The sequence below is a fragment of the Petromyzon marinus genome, chromosome 1, assembly GCF_048934315.1.
Source record: "Petromyzon marinus isolate PM22_M1 ecotype Great Lakes invasive population chromosome 1, UKy_Petmar_22M1.pri1.0, whole genome shotgun sequence".
Taxonomy (NCBI): Eukaryota; Metazoa; Chordata; class Hyperoartia; order Petromyzontiformes; family Petromyzontidae; genus Petromyzon; species Petromyzon marinus.
The window spans coordinates 27888613-27905954 of record NC_133667.1 but is presented as its reverse complement, the minus strand read 5'-3'; the positions used below and the strand labels follow the sequence as shown (position 1 = coordinate 27905954).

The 17342-nt window shown below is 39.8% G+C and overlaps 1 protein-coding gene across 2 annotated transcripts in view; it reads right to left on the bottom strand.

The window, feature by feature from the left end:
• Nucleotides 1-14409: 14409 nt before the first annotated feature.
• Nucleotides 14410-17342, bottom strand: part of LOC116939218 (dual oxidase 1-like) — a 44863-nt gene continuing 41930 nt past the window's right edge. The window contains exon 33 of one of the 2 annotated variants that reach the window (XM_032947383.2): nucleotides 14410-16867. In XM_032947383.2, the coding sequence (XP_032803274.2) occupies nucleotides 16745-16867 (123 nt within the window). In that variant the 3' untranslated portion in view covers nucleotides 14410-16744. The remainder of the gene's footprint in view (nucleotides 16868-17342) is intronic. The other variant, XM_032947365.2, reaches the window with a different exon arrangement.

Sequence of the window (17342 nt, the reverse complement as noted above, 5' to 3'; positions counted from 1 at the left end):
CATTGTTGAGTTCTTATTTTGTTAAATTAGCGACGAGAACATGTTGAAAGTGACAACCAACTTATCTATGATGTAGGAGAGATGGTGGCATCTACAAGAGTATCATTATAACAGGACAGTTAAGGGCAATGCTACTCTAACTGTATTATGCATGCACAGTATGTGTTTTGCAACATTTACAGAAATGTGTATTGACATAGTCTTTGGTTCTATTCGGTAAAGTCACGTAAAAGTATAAAACAACAAAAAAATTCACGAAGTTTCGACCACAACACAAGTGGCCTTCATCAGGTGAAGGGACCAGACTGTCTCGAGGACAGCGCTGGAGTGAACACAGCCACGCTCAGACCGCGACCTTTAAGCTGTGTGAGAGGAATTAAGTGCCTTGACAAAGGAATTAGTATAAAAATTAGCATTTAATTGGCGGACTTAGCATGATGAACGGTGTAGAGGGGGCGAACGTGCAGACCGGCGAGGGGGGGAGGGGGAGTTTACCTATTGATGGTGTGAAAAGGGAATTTAAGCAGCTGCGAAAGTTTGGGGTACCACTACTTGAAAAAATATACTGTACCATTGAAAATTAGTTTAATGTTTGGTTCGATTTAGAACATCTTTCCAATGGTTGCTTAATTTGAAACCATCTTCTCGGTTGAAATTGTGTCTGTAAATCTGAATTGCCTCGTGAACCGTTCATCATGCTAAGTCCGCCAATAAAATGCAAATTTTTATGCTAATTCCTTTGTCAAGGCACCTTAATTCCTCACACAAGCTTAAAGGTCGCGGTCTGAGCTTGGCTGTGTTCACTCCAGCGCTGTCCTCGAGACAGTCTGATCCCTTCACCTGATGAAGACCACTTCTGTTGTGGCCGAAACGTGATTTTTTTTATTTTTTGTTGTTTTATACTTTTACGTGACTTTACCGAATAGAACCAAAGAGTATGGATCCTTGTAGTCACGAAAGCTTCAAATCTAGAAATGTGTATTGACAGTTGAATTCCATCATGAGGCACCACGGTGGTGAGATGTTAACTACCTCGCCCGGTATACAGGAGGTCGTGGGTTCTATCGACCCTAACGCGTGTATATTTGGAGTTTGCGGTGTCTCTCCCCGAGGACGCGTGGATTTTTCTCCATGGTCCCCTGAGTTTTCCCTCCACATTTATAATCAACATGCGTTTAGAGTATTTGCCTGCTATAAATGTCCACATGATAAGCCACTTCGTTGAGTTATAATTTGTGGCCAGGTCGCTTCTGAAAAAGAGCTACATAGCTCAGTGGGCCTTACCTAGTAAAATACAAGTATATTTTTTTATTCTTTTGTTTCCCTTCTACATGACTTTACCGAAAGAACCAAGAATATGAATCACTGCAGTTACGAAAGCTTTTAATCAAAATTTAAAATACAAGTAGTTTAGTTTTAAACTCAATTTATATTCCTAGTTCGATCATTTTATCCAGTCTGGTGGTCTTAAGTGTGGCCAGATGGTGAACACTTGATTGACAAAAGTTCGTGAGTTTCAACGGGCCTTCTTATCCTCTGAAGATATTGGTTCATGCCATATTAAAATAAGTTTCAGGGCTGCCATTATAGTTGATCACCTCTGCACGTCCGTTTGAGCATGGAGAGTTCAATCATTATCCAAGTTGACTGGACTTGTGTTGGTAATGTACAGGCTTGTTTTTTTTCTGGTCATTATTGTGTCAACAAACATTCGAAACCAGGTCATTACTACTTCTGGAGTAGAGGTCAGCTGTGGCCAGCCGGCAGTTTACTCGTGAACAAATAGCTTATCCATTATATGTTTGTGGGGCGGATTTACAAATCACACTTATCTACGACAGAAAATACACAGTGTGAAATGATGAAATACTCCTTTCTCGAACTAAATTGATTTGCATATATATGCTTTCAGGAGGGTCAGATTTGCAGTTAGGGTGGCTTAGCATAAATTATTTTGTGATAACGGTTGACAGCAAATAATATACATCAAATCATCTCCAACATTACTCTCTGCATATCATGTATAACATGCATTGCAAATATGAACATTTTACGTGTTTACTAAATATTGGTTTTCATAGATAAGCAAATGTTATGGTATTCTATAAAGTAACTTGTAGATGCCCCCTTATACCACTTCTGCGGTACTAAACTCTACTCACCTGGTATCGACATTCAAGGGTATTTCCCTGTCCCCAGACGACCTGCTTGTCAGTTTTGATGTGGTTTCCTTATTCACCAAAGTTCCTGTACCTGACACCATCGCAATCATTGAAGACTTGGTTCATCAAGGACTGCATACTGATGTACTCCCCCTGGTGAGACACTGCTTAACCAACACATACTTCACCTGGAATGGAACTTTCTACAAACAAACTGAGGGCACCCCAATGGGCTCCCCCCTATCTCCGGTTGTAGCCAACGTTTTCATGGAGAAATTTGACACTGACGCCATCCAGACTGCCACTCTACGCCCGACCTTATGGAAGAGGTACGTGGATGACACTTTTGTCATCTGGCCACATGGCCGGCCTGCTCTAGACCAATTGCTTGACCACATCAATTCCATACACCCAGCCATCAGATTTACCTTGGAAGTCGAAAAAGATGGCAAGCTACCCTTTTTGGATGTCCTAATTAAAATGAGACCTGATGGTTCAATGAGCCACTCTGTCTACAGGAAAGCTACCCATACGGATGCTTACTTAAAACCGGATTCCCACCACCATCCATCCCAGAAGAATTCCCTCATCAAGACTCTATACCATAGAGCCCAATGCATTTCCGACCAGGAACACATTGCCAGTGAACTCAAGCACGTACACCAAGCTCCCAAGGCTAATGGTTACTCCGACTGCACAATCCGCAAAGCCATCACTCCAACCATGAAGAAGGATCCTCTTGAGGAGCCATTCAAAGCCATCACCTTACCCTACATTGCGGGGGTCACAAAAAAGGTCTCCAAAATCTTGAATAAACACAAGATCCAGGTCCGATTCAACACAGTACATAAAATCCGTGATCTGGTTCCGTCTGTAAAAGATGTGGTTCCAGACATACAGTACCCGGGCGTCTACACACTAAGTTGCCTCTGTGGTAGCAGCTACATTGGAGAAACCAAACGACACATCTCAGACCGCATCCGTGAACATAAAGCAGACTTGAAACACGGTAGGACGAACACCTCAGCTGTGGCAGATCACTGTTATAATTCAGTGGGCTCACATGACATTGACTTCTCCAAGACGGAGGTTCTCCGCAAGCCATCCGGCTACCATGAGAGATTCGTTCATGAGGCCATCCACATATACAAACACAGAGACAATTTCAACCAAGAAGATGGATTCTGGCTTAGTAATCATTGGAAAGATGTTATAAACCATTTTGGTTCTTGATTGATTGTATTTTACAGTGACTTTCAGACTGCAGTCCATTCGATGGCACTGCCTCTTAATACCTTTCACACGACGGTCAATGGTATGGTTTATAGCATGTATAATAATAAATAGTATAACAGTGTAATGTTTAACATAATTCATAAGGCAATATATAGTATCGTAATTGTATAGTGACTATACAGCAGTGTGGTATACAGTAGGGTTTGGTTGAATAATACATAGTGTAATATTACAAGTCTAATATTTTATTGTCTTAAAATATAGGGTAGTGTATAGTAACGAATTGTATAATTCAAGGGTGGGGTTTGTCTGTGGCAGTGTATACTACGGTGTATAATCGTGTAACGTGGAAAAAAAGTTTAGTTGGAGACATATCAATATAATGCATAATGTTAGAGCTTACATTGGGCTGTGTATACGATATTATACAATGTAGTTTAGATTGGAAGGTATAACATTGTAATGTATAGTAGTCTAGTTTATAACATAGTTGTAACGCAACACAGGACAGCAGCGCATCGTGGCTGTTTCTCCCCCCTCCTCCGTTCTGAGCATGGACTCGTAGACAATATGACTGCCTCTTCAGCTGCCACTATGTCGACCAAATGTAAGGACAATTTGATTTACAAATTCAACCGCCTCTCCAACAAGAAATCGGACCCACACACCGAAAAGCTAGACGTTAACAAAGTCGTAATTAATCGCAGTAACAGTTCTATTTCTGATGGTCTGAAAACCGTTTTAGCTAAAGGGCTAAACTTTGCAGTCACACCTAGACACATACCAGTTAATGATATCATTGCCCATGTCGACGTGGCACTCAAGGGCCTGGGTCACATCGCTGCAGATGTAGCAAGATCTGAAATCGCTGCAACCCTCACAAAAACGCTAAAATGCCAGCTTGCAACATCAGCAAAGATGAGCGCTTTGAATGATCTCAATTAAAAAAGAGGGATGACATTGTCATCCTTTCAGCCGACAAGGGCAATGCCACTGTCATCATGGACAAAATAGAATATAACAACAAAATTCAGGAACTACTCAATGATGGCAGCTATACAAAAATAAGAAGAGACCCCACCAACAGCCTCTTTACTAAAACCAACAAAATCATTTCTGATTCAACAGCATTAATTGATCAAACCAAACAGTTCTTGTTGAAACATTCTGCGGCCAGACCACCAAGATTATATGGCCTTCTAAAAATACATAAAGAAGATACACGCCTTCGTCCCATCTTCTCTACTATCAACTCTGAAATCCTGCGGCCTTTTCTGTTGATATTTAAACTCCTTTGTCAAGGCGCTCTGCTCCTCCCACCCAGCTTAAAAGACGCTGCCAAGCTTAGCAGTGTTCATTTAAGCGCTGTCGTCCCGACAGTTCTGTTCCTTCACCTGAAGAAGGCTACTTGTGTTGTGGCCGAAACGTCGTGAGAAGTTTGTTTTATTATGTTTTATTTTTATTATTTTATTTCCATTCTACGTGACTTTACCGAAAGAACCAAGGAGATGAATCCCTGCAGTCACAAAAGCTTTAAATCGAAATACCAAGTCTGCTTAGAGTATGAAATGCTACTGCAGTGTAGCATTTCATACTCATAACATGTCAAGAAAGTTTTCAAAACCATAAAAAATAATATGCCATGCCCTCTTAAAAACTAGATTCGATTTTTTATATCTACAGGGGAAGAATAGTATTTTCTGCCAATATATACATCATGCTCATTGTCTATAATCTCAATTGGGAGCCATCATTTGTGTCTCAGAATGCTATATATTCTAATTACTAAATATTTTAGTCGTAGTCTATTCAAAACAACCTGTAGAATTTTAGTCAAGTCTTAAGTCTGGGGATTTAATTTAGACATTAAAATAAATTGCGATCTAAATTAACACTGCTGCTTACAGAGGAATTTCACAACCTTTTTATGAGTATTACACGCTTTCTATTAATTCACTGTTGTATCCTCAAATCTTGTAACTCAATTTTAACCCACTTCCCAATGTGGTATCGACTGCAAACTTGGTATACTTATGTCATACTGATGACAATACTATATTCTATATCATAAAAAAATATTTGTAAACAATCTTTTATATATGTTATCTTTCGGCTTGGGTCTAATTTTCCACGCTCAACTAACGTTGGCTGTAAATGACCACGGTCCCCTTACGTTGTGGCAAGCTTCGGGCCCACTTCCTGGAGTCGTGGAGTTCTTCCATTACTAGTAGGGTACATTTCATTAAAGCATGTTTTTTTTAAACTTTTTTTAAAATATTACTTAATTGACAAAGCATTTATTTCCATGCTTAGAGGCCTACAAGAACCATCTAGTTAAATTTTAGTTGGTATTTTAATGTCACTGAATGCAAACAACCAAATAACACCCGAATGAATATTGCACAATAAATTAAGTAACATTGCAGTACATATTGCCATTTGCCAAATTATTTCCATTGTGGAAATTAGATATTTTGTATTTGACAAGTATAGCTGATTGCAATGGTCATAAGATATTCGGCCATACACATTGCTTTAGAGTAACTTCAATCAGTCAATACAGTTCTTGAAACTTTTATAGCAGCTTTTAATAATGGTGTTGTGACATCCAATCACAATATAGTAGCCATATGCTAAAGGCATAGTACATTGCTAGACGTCATCAATGGAAATGTATGCAAATGTTTTTTTTTATATCCTGTTTGAAACAGTCAAAAATATTTGGCATTTAACACAACAATCCGTTTCCCCAAACTAGTATCTTAAAATCCCCCAAAGTAAGATTGGATTTACCTAAATAAACATCCTTGAAGGATTCTAATCGCTGTTCAAACACTGCTACCACCTTATGCAAATCATCAGATTGGACAAACCCTTTTGGAAAACACCTTTTACGGATGTTTATTTTTAGTTGTTATTTTGAACTTTTTTCCCCATTTTGTTAATCTACTTGTGCCATCTGCGTTCACGAAATGAGGAATCCATGTTGGAAATCTTGCACAGCAGTGCAGCCCCGTTTAACACTTATGCTTTCGCCACCAATAGTATCCATAATAGAGGTCAGAGATTGTGGAATGATTGTGGAAGAGACGTCTTTCACAGGACTTGTTCAGAAAAATCCATCAAGGGGCACTTGTGTGTCTGTCACTCTGATATGTTTAATTCTCAGAGCTAGAATTTAGCCATTTTAAGTACTTAACATAATGTTTGCTTTTTTGGGGCATCCACTGGCTTAGGACATCAACTCGTTATGTTTGAGAGCCCGTTTAAATTTCCATATATTTTACCAGGTAAGGCCCACTGAGCTATGTAGCTCTTTTTCAGAAGCGATCTGGCCACAAATGATAGGTCAACGAAGTGGCTTATCGCGTGGAAATGTATAGCAAACAAATACTCTAAACGCACGTTTCTAAATTTGGAGGGAAAAACCGGAGGACCTGCAGAAATTTTCACGCGGTCGTGGGGAGAACATGCAAACTCCAAATATACAGGCGTCAGGGTTGGTAATCGAACCCACGACCTCCTGCATAACCGGCGAGGGAGTTAACATCTCGCCACCGTGGCGTGATCATAGGTGGCAGCCCTGGGGTCCCAGTGGTACTGGTTCAGTGCTCGGACTTCTGAGCCACCTGACCACCTCTGAATTCGTTTTCAGAGACAACTATTGAAGACCATTGCATTTTTTTAATATGCCATGTTTATTTAGATATTTACCGACTAAAATTACTTTTGGCCAATTTAACATAATAGCACTACAGTACAAATGACTTTGATAGTATATTAAGAAATATTTTTTAAACTACTTTGCTGACTACATTATTGCATTCTTACTCCTGGAAACGTGCGATGCTATGGTATGTTGTATAATAGATGAAAAAGAGTTTGTCAATAATCATTGGTGTTGACTGTTATGTTAGCCGACTATCTGTGTTGCTTTGCATTATATTTCTAAGTTTACTAGGTTTGTTTTCTCTTTCATTTGTACCTGATGATGATTGCTTATGTTGCAATCGAAACGTCGTATGCTATTATTTAATTTATTATTATCTCTTTCTATGTGACTTTACCGAAAGAACCAAAGAGTAATCATTGTTTATTTCATAAAATGTATACGAATCAGAGCTCTTTATCAACCATCCACTGCTAGATGAATGCCTCCTATCATGTCAGTCACAGGGCTTACTTTACCATACTTCACCATGGTGGTCAGTGTGGGTCGGGGATGGGAGGGGGGGGGGGAGGTTCCAGGATCAGTACAAATATCACTTGCCAATGATTTTAAGCCAGGGCTGGGAATTGAACTCACAGGTTCATAATCTTAATGGACTATCAACTGCTCCACCCTGACCAATAATTCATGTCTGTCATTTGCTGGATTTTACTTTATTTTAAAACGTACGGTGAGAGTAGTAATAATAAGACTAGCTTCAAAATCAATCTGTTGAAGTAATGCACTTTGGTGGAGTGGGGTGGTGCTCCTATAATGTAGTGGCATGCAGCTCCGGTTGGTAGCACAAACGTCAGTGGCAAACTCAAGAGATTTAGTCTGTTCGATTCACGCTCCTGCAGGGCAAATAGGTACCTATAGTAAGCAATATGGCAATTTGTTTTGTGCTCCGTGTTTAGTAAGAGTATTGTCATCATCTCAAATCGTGGTTGTTCTCTGGTTTCCCCAGTTCCTACAGAAAAAAAATAGCACTCTCAAAGGAAGAAGCTAAATATCACAATCAGAATCCTTGTGAGGCTTTCCTACTTAAATAAAGCAATATGCTTACAAATTGCATTCAAACATATTGAATGTTTAAGTTTCCTAACACCATTCCCCTACCTGATGTGTTCTGGTCGTCCTGCGTGCTGTTCAGCGAGATGTCGAATATTTTGCTTCCAGTGCTGGGAGCTTCTTCAGCAACTACCCTGCAGCTTCTTCAGTTCGCCAAGAAACACCCAGGAGAGGACATCAGTGGGGGCGAGGCGCCAAGTGCCGAGAAGCCCTCCGAATGAGCTAGAATAAGGCGGCTGTATGCCACCAAAATTCTAGTGGAGTCAAATGTCGGACATTCCTTCCATATGTGTCCGTCCCTTCAACATATATCTTCAATTACTTAGTAAAGTAATTTTGATTTACTCATTATTTATCTTGAGCCCAACTTTGCAGCCTTCTTTATTAAGTTAGCCAATACTTCATTGTATTGGTTAATGCAACGACCACATCATCGGTCAATTTGAGTTGGTTACAATTTTATCCATGTACCTTGATAAACCTTCATTTCGGCAACCCAAATTGTTGTAGACATCTTGTAAGTCAGGCAGCCCTGAAAAAAAAGTTATTATTTCCTTATTAATTGTTTCGACATCAGTTTGATGAGGTCAAGTTTGTTGAAAGCACAGAGCAACCCCTTAACTTTTGTTATGCTTATACATATCTGTCACCTGATACAATATACCTGACATAATGCAAATAGTGTATTGCAGAGGCATTTAAAATAATCAGGTCTTGTTTTTCACTACAGTCAAGGAAACTACGTGAAGATTTGCATACATGCAAATAAATACGATGTTATTTTCATACCACCAAGTGTGTGTATGTCTATTAATGCAAAAAAAACACACGTATGCCACTTTATACACTATTTTACGCAATGCTAACAGCATCCGCGCATCTGCGCACAACAATATGCACATAATTGTAACGATGTTTTCATTTTATTGAGTTATATTTCAGGAAACCTAAATATAATGGGACGAGATGTGTGCCAAGAGACTGGTAGCTACTGCCAGCAAAAGGCCAACCTGGCACCTGATGACAGAACAAGAGGAGAGGCGTGGAAGAATTTGGCTGTGAGCGCCTCCATAAAATGTTATACGACCCACGATTGGCACTTTACACAACTACCTGCCAAAGCAGATCAGACCGGAGGGGGGAAAAAAACCTGGGAAAAATCTGAGACCTGTGAAAATCAATGAAATTCAGGCATGAGCGACCTCAGACAAACTGGTTTCTGACTCACCGCATCAGAGGCGTCGGCATCCAGCCTGTAATACGTCATCAAAGGGTTCGGGAATGAGCAAATAGCCACGTTACACATCTCAAAGGGCCCAGCTAGAAATGACCATTCCTAGTAAAATTAGATTTTAATGCATCAGGGTCCAGGAGGCTCGACTGTTTTTTTTTTTATAATTTTTGTCGCCCTGAAGACCTCCCATAAAAGATAAGCAAACGGTCAAAATAATAACAAATCCTCAGGAACAACCAGTGTGCTCCACCTCGTCTGTATATAAGAGCAGAGGTAGGGCAAACTGAAAGAAAAACAATAATCTCATGAAGGGCCCATTGTTGGATACCACTTTCAGGATAAAGGCAACACGCAAGTGCAAAGTGGCCCTCTCGCCTTGAATAACCACGAATGGAGAGGAGCAGCAGAGGGCCTGCAGCTCTCCGACCTTTCTGGTAGAGGTGACCGCCACTAGCGTGGCTATCTTCCAGGAAAAAAGGCAAAAGTGCAGCCATGTAATTGCTTGCCCACAACACTGCTGTCATGAAGGACATCCATTAGAGGGAGCTCTAGAGGTCCCTTCTAGAGGGAGTTTGTCATACCGGAGGTGCACGCTTGGGCAGGCGTCTTTGAAAAGGTGGGAGTACAAAGACAAATACAAAGTCCCCCGTATAGCTTGGACATACTGTTGGGGCAAGTGCTGTTAGCGAGCATCGATAAAGGCAGGCATGGCACGGCACACGAAGGGGTGGGTGGCCAACACCACGTCCGGCCGCCTTTGTCTCCCCAGTGGCAATGTTTTTACATACCGCACCAGGTACTAATTTGAGGCTGAGTCGACCTAGGGGAGGCTCAGGACCAGTACAGACAATCATGACTGGTGTTGGCTGTGAGCGGGAGTCGAACTCGGGTCTCCGGGTTCATAACGCAGCGCACTAACCACTACACTACCGAGTACCCACACTTCACCACACGCGACCTGCCGATTGACTAACTGTGGTTTACCCATTTATACTACTGGGTTGTCTGAAGCAGGGGGAATTAATACACGTACCTATTGTTTCAACTGCTGCGCTGGGAGATCGAACCAGTGACCTTTGGGTTGTAAGTCCAGAGGTCAACTACACCAAGGCAAAGCATCATCCTTCCAGGTAACAAATGTAAATCCTCACGGTAGCCCATTGCATGAACCGACCAACGTGACTTAAGTGTGCCTTTTCCGCTCACTGGACTGGACGTGTTTGATCCAAAGCCACGTGGACTTTTTGCAAACGTATTCGTACATTTTTTTTCAAATATAAGATTTTCTTACTTTTGTTGTTTTGCAAACATTGTGCATAACTTTCGATTTAAAGCTTTCGTGACTGCAAGGATTCATCTTCTTTGGTTCTTTCGGTAAAGTCACGTAGAATGAGAATAAAATAATAAATTGATAAAATAAAATAACACGATAATATTCTCACAATAATATTCTCAAAAGAGAGAATATTATTGCGTTATTTTATTTTATCAATTTATTATTTTATTCTCATTCTACGTGACTTTACCGAAAGAACCAAAGAAGATTGTCCATAACGTGATGGATTTTCTGTTCGTCCTGCAATGCCACAGCTCTTAGTTGCTTCGCTTTTGCATTACATGGTATGTGTGCAGTGTGTTGCATAACTATACACACAGAGCAGTATTAAGATTTAATCGTATGACTTTTATCTGTCTTGCACACATCAGCCATGATGTTGATGACAACATATTAATCTTGATTTGAAGCTTTCGTGACTGCAGGAATTCATACTTTTTATTTATTTCGGTAAAGTCACGTGGGTAGGAAAACGAATAGATCACGACATTTCGATCGCCACACAAGCGACCGTCTTCGTTTCGATCGCCACACAAGCAACCGTCTTCGGTTTCGATCGCCACACAAGCGACCGTCTTCGGTCGCTTGTGTGACGATCGAAACGTGGAAACGTCGTGATGTATTATTTTTTCTACCTACGTGACTTTACCGAAATAACTAAAGCGCGTGACAACATATTAGGTGTGGTTTTTTTATGCTTCTGTGCTATGGAAAATCGCTCGTGATTTTTGTTGTTTTGGTATACACTTTATTATTGCAGGGGTGCTTTGGTGGCGCAATCGCTGTCTCACTGCGCGATCAACCTCGCAAAATTAATTAAATTCCGACCATGGTTCAGATAATTTGAGAGTGACACCTCAACCCACATTGATCAACTTTGGTGAAGTATGTGAAAACAACCCTGATGACGAACATGAAATGAGACCTACCTACATCAATTGGGCTGAACAATGTAATTATTATCTTTCACATTATCCCAGCAAAGTCATGTAGAAGGGAAACAATAAAATAATATTATTTTATTGTTTCCCTTTATTGTTTCCCTTCTACGTGACTTTACCGAAAAAAAACAAGAATATGAATCCCTGCAGTCACGAAAGCTTTAAATCAAAATTATCCCAGCAGTTAGTCACGCAATTCAAACTCCTTTCTAAATATTAACCTATAACGGACACCTTATGCTACACAAATTACACTTTACTCATGCAACAGTGACAATACTGTATATATTATTTTACACTATTTTAGTTGCACTGTGCAAAAGGCGTACTTCATTCACATGTTTGTACCTGGTATACGTGCATGCATGTAAGTTTTTTTTCGCATTGCATGTAAATGAACAGCCACTTAAAAATGTTGATTTGCTTCCCTGGCTTCTCAATTGCATCTCACTCACGGGTCAAAACAACAAAAGTTAGGTGTGGATGTGAAGCCCTTTGATACGCACAATTGATATCATCTTCATTCAAAGAAACCAATTTAAAGTTATCCTTCGCGAGTGTGATTTTAGATTGCTTTCCCATCGAAAAGAGTCACAAAGTACAGCAGTCACACTCAAGTGCCAGTCACCTCATATACTCCTGCTTAGCTCAAGTGTCGCTCGTGCTTACAATTGGTTATCATTTAGAAGCAAGTTTTGATGACACCTTAGGGATATGAAAATCATAAAGTCAGAGGACCAAATATGAAACTTCAGATGATCTGAAGATTGTTTTCGTCTCGAATCGAAAACTTCGGGTGAGGTCACGAATATTAGCACAAAAACATTTAAAAATAGTACTTGAAGAAAATTATGCAAACTCAAAAAAAAGATCTGATATTGCCCTTAATAATCCAAAATATGGCAAATGTAAAATCTAAAACTCATCCCTACGGACACGTTACCCTCATATTCTTATTCTTGGTTCTTTCGGTAAAGTCACGTAGAAGGGTGGTTACCATCAGTTGAAATGTCACTGTCAATTAAACTCAAATGAAAATCCTTGGTGAATTGTTTTAATGTCTGCTTCAGTTTTGTTTAAAAAAAAAAGCAATTTGACAATAAAGAAAAGAGTGTCCGTCTTACAAAAATAAAACCTTTACAAATAATAATAAATAAACGCTGGCCAACGCCCTCACACGCTAAAAAAAAACACGATTGTAAACTTGAAGTGTGCAATGTAATGCCATGTATAGAAGGTCTTGATCGTTGTGAAAATTGATCCTCAAGTGGTCGGTGACTGCACACAGACTGGGTTTAAACATGGGGGGAAATGCTTCACTCCATTTGAGTGGCAAAATAAAATTTAAGCAACATTTAAATAATATAAAAAAAACATTCCTGGATTTGAAAAGGTTGGATTTGTGGGTGGTTTTATATGTATCCTTGTCGGTTTACATACCAGTACAATAGTTACTCTACATCTATTACGTTTCCGTAACTCGTTGGTTATTGTAATTTTATCATTCTAAAAATAACATATTATGAGTCGATTCATGCTAAAAATGTATTAATCTTGATTTGAAGCTTTCGTGACTGCAGGAATCCATACTCTTTGGTTCTTTCGGTAAAATCACGTAGGTTATTTTATTTTATACCTACGTGACTTTACCGAAAGAACCAAAGAAAATAGAATGTATTAATTTATATGCTGATATTTCTGCAATATTTTGTATTTTTTTCACGTGACAGAGTTGTCTTTTTCTCTCTCTCTCTGCTTTCTATTTGCTGCTGGGTGCTAAGTGTTATTTTCGAATTGCGTATGCCTCGAAAGTATAGAAACTGGCTATTATTCCCCACAAACTTTGCTTTTTTGACCAGGACTTTATGTGAAGGAATGACACAAATACACACCACGTTTTCTCATTGAAAATAGGTACATTTCAAAATAGCACTGTCCTGGTCACTAAAGCAAAGTTTGTGGGGAATAATAGCCATTTTCTGTACTTTTGAGGCATGAGCAATTAGGAAATAACACTACCCAAAAACAAAAATATGTTTTTTTTGTAACACAGTGTGCCATCAAACATCCACCCTGAACAGCATGGAGGTAACTGTCCTTTTAAAGAAATGTTCACATGTTCGACTATTCACAAATCTGTCTTTATGTCAGTCCACAGCGAGTCGCATATGCAACGCTCTATTGCACCATCAATAGTAGAAAGATGCGTACGTATTAAGGGGCTGAGTCGTTGGTCGAGAGAAAACAAACAAAAATTGTGTTCATTTTGGTCACGTTTTTCACCAAAGATGTGTGTAAATAGCTTTCCCCAACGGTAACTGGCTAGCAAATGCACGTGGTTACGTGTCTGATCATATCCGTCACAAATACTGCAAGCTGAGCTCGATTCAGTTGCAATTATCTGAACTGGTCGTGGGCTTGCCCTTGGTCGTTTCACTCTCAAACCGAGTACCTCGTGCGATGTGCAAATTATCCTTATGGCGGTACCCCGGGGTAACAAATAATACAAAACTGGCCGAGGCAATGAAATATTTTATTTCTGGGACACTATTTTTTTTCCAGGGGTGTTACTTCACTCCGCGACTGGGGTACCAATCAATCCGAAATCAGTGCCACTCCGCGATGTCGAAACGCCAAACGTTATAGCATAAAAAAAATCCGTTCTCGAAAATTGCAACTTTGAATAGTTGCATCGCGTACAGGCTCGTCGAGACGAGTCGATTGCCGCATCGCCGACCATCAACAGACTAAAATGACTGCTTCACGGACATTATGCGAGAGCCAGGGTTCATTTATCAAAACCGGGGAGAAAAAGATGGGCGTGGTATTTAGCCACAACAACCAAAACGTGAGCCAGCGATGTTATTCATAGATGCCAACACCCCTTGCTCCAACAGCCATGTAAATGGCTACACGGGGGGTGGACTTTGTCTTGGTATGTAAGCGCTTGCCCGTGTTTGGGGACGAAAGCGTGGGTGGCCAGACGAGTTTCTGTCCCTGCTGATCCCCTTGTGAGACGTATTGGCCTTCTTTGGTCACCAACAGCACTTTTGGCCACGTGGGAGGAGACCGATTTTTGTGTTTGTTTGAACCGCGAGGGGTTGAGAATGGCTACTTTGAGGTGTTTGTCTCAAGAGAGCTGGGTGTAGAGGTCGCGGCCGAGATTGATTGAATAGTTCGAAATTTTTTCGATTGAATGTTTTTACTTGCCATTGCGTGGCGGAGTACTGCATATGTCAATATAACTCGTCTTTTTTATTTAAAATGATTTTTTTTCCCGTTGCTATAAATAATACATTTCAGTCCTTTGTCAGTGCACTGTTGTATTAAATCATTGGGTCGGTCATTGGGGTTATTTGACTACACGATATTGGTGAAGGGAAGCCGAAGACTGGTTCAAGTATGAACCACCAATGATGTCCAACATCGCTCCCCAAGCTGATATTATGCTGATATAGACATGAACAAAAGGTTCATAACCTTCATTGTAAATTATTCACCACCAATACTGAAGGCTGATGACTTCATTCAAATGTTGACATTACTGCCTTCACTGGCTCCTTCACAATTGTTTCCATTGTCTCTTTCACTACTTCTCGTCTGTAGTAGGTCTCAATTCATGACGAATGTAGCTCGATCAGTGTCCCTTCTCGCTTATAAAAAAACAGCCCACGTCCATTTGCCTTCTACATCAAAATAGGGTTCTCAAAATTACGTATCCTTTCTGAAAAACCATTTTGCAAGCATTGGCATAATTCAAAGCATATGCACATCATTTTTTTTTATTTAAGATGTATGTGATAAGATTTGCTTATTAGCACAAAGACATTAAGAAGCACCACACTAGGTTTGCAACTAAGCACTGCAATCAACAATTACAGAACAGTGTTTTCAAATTGCGTTCACACGGCAATAATTGCAATACTGTACTTGTATCTTATAATCACGTTCTAAAAATAGATATTTTAAATAAATTGTCGAACATACTTTACATCTTTTTTTTCACTTTTATCTCCAAAATAAAACCAAAATGTCGGTTAGTCATAATTGCAGTGTAGTGAAAAAAAATCACAAACTGTGTTACAAATTGTAACAAACGTGTGCAGTGTGAAAGTGTGACCTCATATATGAGAATACGTTTTAGGAAATGTGTGAAACATACATTGCGAAACCTATACAAGAATTCACTCTTTTGTAAACTTTATATATTTATTTTTTACTAAACAAGGTGGAAATGGACAATGACTGGTAATGTAAATAACCGACGAGAGATGGACAGAATATACTACAGAGTCCAAGCTGAGAGAATTGAATAGAAAGCAGAGTGAGCCAGTGGGAAGAGATGATAGTGAGACTGATGATTGAAAAAAAACAATGCAGGCCAATTCTACAAAGGAGCAACAATGTGAATGAAGGAATGGAACAAAATGGAGACCTTTTCAAAACGGACCATCCAGTGATATCTGCGCGAGCACAGACACCATGGTAACAACACACTGTCACGTATATGCATATGTTTAACTTCTTTCGCGCCATACATAGCCAACCGTGTGCTAATCGGAGGTGCGGTCTTGCGTGTTATATTGCTACAAATTTTTTATCCAAATTGTAGCTGCCGGTCTTCTCGCCCACGTCTGTAAAATGTGACATCATTTAAAAAGGCAGACAATAACACCTGCAAAATTTAACTCCAGTATGAGTCCGACTATCAGACCACATCAAAACGTTGTTTTATAATGCAGTTTTGATGTGAGCATGTGCGAATTATTACTTGATAGTTAAAACCAACCTTAACTGCCATGTAAAAAAATGTACGTTGAAAAGACTCCTTGCTTTCACGAATTATTATTCTGCTTATTCTCTGACTGCAAATTAACACAACAAAATAAAAGATCACAACATAACTGATGTTTAAAGTGTACCACTTGTGATAATGTAACATTCTAAAACGGGTTTCATGACCAGCAAGTGAATAATTTTGTTACTGATATACGTGGGGTTTCTATTTTATGACCAAAATGTATCTTGCATCTGCAATGAGTGCAAATTGTGAAATCAGAAGTTCTCGTAATGGTGGACAAAGCGGGTTTGATCATGACCATTTAACTGGCGGCAAGACTTCTCAACGGTCTTCGTAAGACCCGGAGGGCCGCAGCTAAAAATGCCGATCTTCCCAACCTAAAACAGAAAAAATATTGCATATAACATACATCATGTTCAGCGCTGACAATAATGTAAAAAGCATAACTTTGATGTAAGTTATCAGGAAAATAATATTGGTCACGATTGCATGTGCAGTTAAGTAGATTGGGCCTACAAAACACATTTTCACTCTTCAAACATAGGGGGCATATCGGGTAGAACCACTTCAGCTTAGAGAACCACTCAGACCAACAACGAGGGCACTTGGCCCATAATTTTGCAGGTCACAACATGGAGAGCTGCACTAACGTTGATTAGTGTGATCAGGATTCATTGTGAATAATGTACTTTACGTCCTTAACTCAACTCAAACAGAACGCAAAGAGTTCAAATCTCATCGTGGAGTTCACACAGTCCGTTTAACATCCATAAAATGAGTACCAGTTGTGTGGGAGATCAATAGTGGGTATCTTATACAGCGGTAGTGGGGGGCAGTAGTGTAGCAGTTAGA